Here is a 6000-nt window from a genome sequence, read left to right on the forward strand (position 1 = left end):
ACTTGTGTGCTACATTCTAAATGTGTATCACATTACAAAACAAAACAAAAATAATTATTTAGTTATTTTAAAATAAAATAATACTTTCTTAAACACTTCAATTAAGAACCAGCTGTACTGGTCGGTACAGACCATCTTGATTTTAGTCCCATAAAAATGTTTTAACTTCAAAGTAAATCTTTAGTTGTACATTTTAACTTCAAAGTAAATCTTTAGTTGTACATTTCAACTTCAAAGTAAATATTTAGTTGTACAGTTATGGAAGATATTTCATTTGCAAAATATTATCTATACGCGTCCAAATTCTTTTTATTTTTGTTGATTTAAATATTTTTAAAATATACACCTAGCAAGAAAAACCAAAAAGCTTTTGGATGGGTTTTATTATATCTTTTCTCTATAGCACATTCTTAAATACTGAAATTACTTTGATGAATCAAACTGTGTGCTTATCATAGCAACTAATTTACTTACCATTTGAAATGCTTTATAAAGTTAGGGAATTTTAAAACTGTCTTTAAAAATTGGAACATAGAGTGCATTTTGGAATAACAGATTTAGTTTTTCTGTTATAAATGAAATATAATTCACAAAACCTGACATTTTGGCAATAATTTTAATATCCATATGTATAGTTTTGATATAATTCAATTCATATTCAATTAAAAAAATATAAATAAATTTAAAAAAATAGAAAGTTGTAACACATTGTATTATTAATAAGTGCAGGTACAGCAGAATAAAATGGCTACCAGCTTTAATTCAAGTATTAGAGACATTTAAACCTCATGTAAACCAAAGTTCGCCGATTGTTAACAGTTTTTTTTTTTTTTTTTTTTAAATAATAAAAAATTAAAATGTTTAATAAAATTATTATTATTATTAAGTGTTCTCTTGTTAAAGAGAAATTAACAAGTGATGAAATGATTGAAAATTTGTGAAAGTTACAAGCACAGTGTAGATAATCTCTGTTTTTAAGTCATATCTGGGAAATTAGGAATTGCTCGGAAAGTAGTCAAAAATCTGGTATCTTTCTTTATCTTTTCTCATTTTCCTTTTTTTAGCTTATTGATGTCTGCTATAAGATAACCAGCATGGAGGCTAAACATTAAAGAGGGTAAATTGTTGTTTTTGAAATTAAAATATGAAGAGCTTCTGAATGGTACAGGTACATGAACCTTTAAATTTTCCATTGTTGGAAGTTTTGTGAAGCCATCTTGATAACCACTAAAGCATAGCCCCTCTCTACATCAGAGTCCACTAAAGCAGAGCTCCCCACTAGTCCATAAATCAATCACACTTCATGAACAACTTGACAATGTTGGAGAGATAGAGAGTGTGCATTTAAAATGTTCTTGGTGATTTAGAACAATTCATCTAAACGTAAAATAATTTGAAATGAAACATAAAATCTGTGTTAATCAAGATCTACAGTACTTGCTTCAAAATATAAAGAGTTTAAATATTTGTAACATGTGTTATAACTTTTTGAAATAATTTATGTAGAAATGAAAAGGCAATACAATGTTTCAGACCCAACAACGGAGGCGCGAGTGGAACAACCACACCTCGTACGAATCACCGGCTCCCTACGATTGGCCAGATTGTGAGTGGAGTTCGGCAACCTCCCACTATCACACCCACCCTCCCGCCTGCACGGCGGTCCGTACGCCAACATCCTCCTGATGACAAGAAAAACAGTGATAAAGTGATCTCAATGAACGCGAATGCGGTGAACGTTAAAACTCTCAGTGCTAGCAGTAGTAGTGCGAACGGTAGTGATATTGCCAAGGGTATTGGAGCAAAGAGTGGCAACGGTTGTGCGGCGAATGTGGCTCGAGGGAAGGTTGCGACGGGGCCTACTGCTGCCCCTACCTCTGCTCCCTCTCCCATCCCAGCAGCTACTGACGAAGTCAATACACGCAGGAAAACTCGCAGCGGCGCTGTTGGTGGTGAGTTAGTTAATGGCTTCAGTTTCATTAGGAAGTGATATAGATAAATTTAAAGTCAGATGTACACTTAGAGTAGCTGACAACATACGCTTTATGGATTTGTTACTCTTGCAAAAATCTATTTGTGATCCATATTTCAAAATAACACTATGTTAAACATATTTATATAAACATACATGTAATTACTTTTAAAGGATTTTAACTAAAAGTTCCACTACTATATATTGAAAATTGGTTGTTTAAGCTAATTATTATATAAAGATGATTTTGTTTGATCTGCATGTTAAATAGTTATGGTATAATTCTTTTTGTTAAAATTTATTTTATATATATATATACAAAATAAAAGTACAAGTCATTTGACAGGTATTTGGTCTTCCGATCATATGTTAGTTTGGTTATTAAACGCATATGTGACAGATACGGCCAAATAGAAAATAATTGAATCATAAAAAGTGAGGGCTCTGTGGTATAATGGTAGCACATTCACCCGGCAAGTGAGAGATCCGGGTTCGAGTCCCGGCGGAGCAAGTACTTTTTGCAATTCAATGTTTATTGAAATTATACATATATATTGTAAATTTCACACATGTACAGTAATTCAAAACAAAATCGATATACTGTGCAAGCTTTTATGTAAAAATATCAATTATAGTTTTAGTCAATGACTATTTTATGGCTTAGACTTGTTTTAGTGTAATTTTTTATGCTCTAAATAGTTTTCTAATTGATTAAACATATTGGTACTATCAAGGATAAATATTTTTTAAAGTATAGTGAAATGATTAAATATTAGTACGGTAGCTAGTAATATATAAACCAAGAGGCTACAGAACCATATAGATACTGGTCTCCGATTATAGTCTATAGATAACTCCTGATTGTCCAGTAATAACCACTGGTTTCCTAAACTATTAGTGCGGTAGCCAGTGAAATGGTAACCAAGAGGCTACAGATCCACATAGATACTGGTCTTTGAAATATCAGTCATTCAAGAGTCATAATACCAAACAACTTGTGTAAAATTATTAACCTTCAAAATTACCTACTTAATTACAAAATTAAACCCTTTGATAACTTGGCAGATAAATACAGGCCCTCCTCTAAAATTTTATGAGAATTATAGCCACCCCTTTTTCATGCTTTAGGACTCTTATGATCTTCCAAATTTTTAGCTCATAATTTGTATTAATTGTATGTTGAAAAACATGTTCTACTGATGAATTGAATGAACTATGCAAGGAACATTTTATGCTGTAATTTATTTTTCTAGACAGACAAATTTTATATCCATTAATTAATTAAAATGTTGAGTTTAAAAATACTTGATAAGTATTTTTCTTAAAAAAAATCCCATTTTAGAGCAACAACATGATATTGTTTTCAAAGTTGTTGCATCTCAACATAATATTTTAACAAAGGTATTTCGTGCCTACTTTGACTTGCAAGTGGAAAGTAATGTTCATTGTCAACAAACAGATATTTTGTAATTTCATCTCCTTTGTCATGCATCTGCTGACTTTTGTCTCATTCTTTACTAATGTTTTATCCTGATTTGTTTCCATTGTTATTCATGAAAATGTTATGCCATCTGTTTTAAAATTTATGTATTGAAAATATATGGAAAATAGTATGTATTTAAAACAAAACTAATGAATCTTTTTAAGAATAATTTGGGATATGTACTAAATACATCTTGAAGGAATATGGGTGTTATCTTGTATGTAGTAAATCACCAACTACCTAAAGAAGAATAAGTTAAAACTAATTAATGAACCTTGACTGATAACTGATAAATAAAGGTATGCAACTGGTACCATTCTGTGAAATATTTGAAAAGTTGAAGAATAATTTAAGATCAAACAATGAAGATAATAGAAAACAGGAAATGCCTTATTTTAGTGTTGTGTTGGAGGAGTAGTGACCAAACATATTACAGAAAACATCTTAATACTCGTGTTATTTAATATCATTCTCCCAAAATAAGAGGGAGTTGACAAGATTGACCAATACTATCCATGGATTCTCTCCTGCATCCTCAGACTCAAATTACTTCATTTAATCATTGAAAAGGACTTTCATTTATTATTTTCAAATAGAATTTTAATTGGATTCCCAATCTGTACAGCTTGATATATGTTGAGTGGCAGTTTGGTTGTTAAGCGGTAACAACAGTGTTTGTGTTGGCAGGAACAGACGCTGACGCGACCAAACGCCGCAGACCCTCGCGTGACGGCAAGTGACTATCACCTCCAGTGGTGCCCATCTCGCTAAACCATCGCGTAATTGTTGTGCTTTATTTCGTGTTATTTGTTGATCCTTTGAATTTTATTTTTTCTAATTTTGTGGTTATTGGTTGTACTTAGTAAGACAGTCTTTTTATCTTGTATTATTGCTGTCTGTTCTTATTCCCAATATTAATGGTCCTACTTTATTTTGAAAAATTAAGTGTTAATTTGTTAATGAAAGTTTATTTTTACAACAAATTCTATTAAGATTATATTGCTAGTGAAGGTTTATAATTCACTCATATATTTGTGATATTATACACATTATGTAGCCGTAATTTTGTAATGTTGTCGATATATTTAGTTCATACGATTTCTAAATCACCAATTTTTATCATTTGTCAAGCTTTTCATGAGGTACCTTATTTATTTTCATTCATATTATTACACTTCCATATTTCATTGAATAGTTAAACTTTCATTTGTTGAAGCCAAATGAGTTATTAATTTGTTTTCTACATACTGAAATTGCTTTGCTTTGCCAGTTGGCTATTTATTGCATAATAATACTTGACAAAAAGCAGCTACGTGTGGTTTAGGGTGGGCGTAATCTCTTGTGAAGTTTGTTTTTCGTATTCACAAAAAGCCTTAGGTTTTCACACAACTGTGTACATTTTGTAATATTGTACAAATGACATTTTACAGAGGCTACAAGATATATATTGCCGGTTCAGATACAGATTCTATTATATATTTTTGTTTTTAGTTATTTTAAATAAAAGAAAATCGTAAAAAAAGTTTGTCTCGTGTAATTTAATTAATTTGTATAAATGGCAATGTAAATACTAGCTGGGCTCTTGTAAATACACTTTTGTGTACACAAATTTGTGTTCTTTTGTATATTTGTCTGTAAATGTTGTTAGCTCTAATTTTTGTTACAAATTATTATTGTGTTGAAATGTACATAAATCAATTTAAATAGAGTAACAGTGGTATTTTGTTTTAAGGCTAGTTAATGCTAAATTTATTTGGGGATTGATTTTTGCCTCCAATCATAATAGAATATTGCAATATTCCTGCAAGTGATTACCATACTAAGTTCCATTGTTTCCTTTGCATTGAACTGCATCGCTATATAGTAGTATCAATGTTCAAAATATCTTACTTGTAAGCTATCAACATAAAAGTCAATTCTCAAAGGATTATTATTACCACCTTATTTTAAGAAGTATATTATTATATTACGTGTAAGTTTAATGCTTATGTGTCTTAAAAATGTTAGGTAAAAATCTTAAAATCACTTTTTGTTTTTATTTACAAACTGTTGGAGCTTTTAAGAATGAAAAGTTTATTTAAATGTACTATTTACCAGTATGAAGTAATGTACAATACAATTGTTTTTTTTTATTTTTTTTATTATTTAGTGAACTAAGATAATAAGTCGATCGCATCAAAACCAATGTTACAAAACTATAAACTAAACTATTTTTTAATTTTTTCAAATCAATTGAATGTCTTTTTTTAATAAAAAATGATTTTTTTAAACTTGAAACAATATTATAAAACAAGGAATTGGTTGTATATATATTAAAAATTATGCACATTTCAAATTTCTACAAAAAAGTACACATTTTGGTGTGAAAGTTTTTGATTAACAACAAGAGTGAAATTTGTATCTCCCCAGCCCTGAAAAAGCAGGAACCGAGAATCTATGTAGTGTGTAAATAAATTTTAGTTCAGTGTCACTACTTTTTTGCCACTGAAATAAAATATTATTTATTGATACTTTTGTGAATATAAAATTTAATAACAAGATCTTT

The 6000-nt window shown here is 29.8% G+C and overlaps 1 protein-coding gene across 6 annotated transcripts in view; it reads left to right on the forward strand.

Moving 5' to 3' along the window:
• LOC124367436 (flocculation protein FLO11) overlaps window positions 1-4341 on the forward strand; it is a 90037-nt gene extending 85696 nt beyond the window's left edge. For 5 of the 6 annotated variants that reach the window (XM_046824249.1, XM_046824285.1, XM_046824258.1 and 2 more), the window contains 2 exons: window positions 1534-1952; window positions 4143-4341. In XM_046824249.1, the coding sequence (XP_046680205.1) occupies window positions 1534-1952; window positions 4143-4195 (472 nt within the window). In that variant the 3' untranslated portion in view covers window positions 4196-4341. The remainder of the gene's footprint in view (window positions 1-1533; window positions 1953-4142) is intronic. The other variant, XM_046824273.1, reaches the window with a different exon arrangement.
• Window positions 4342-6000: the final 1659 nt, after the last annotated feature.

This window comes from Homalodisca vitripennis, chromosome 1 (genome assembly GCF_021130785.1).
Source record: "Homalodisca vitripennis isolate AUS2020 chromosome 1, UT_GWSS_2.1, whole genome shotgun sequence".
Lineage (NCBI taxonomy): Eukaryota > Metazoa > Arthropoda > Insecta > Hemiptera > Cicadellidae > Homalodisca > Homalodisca vitripennis.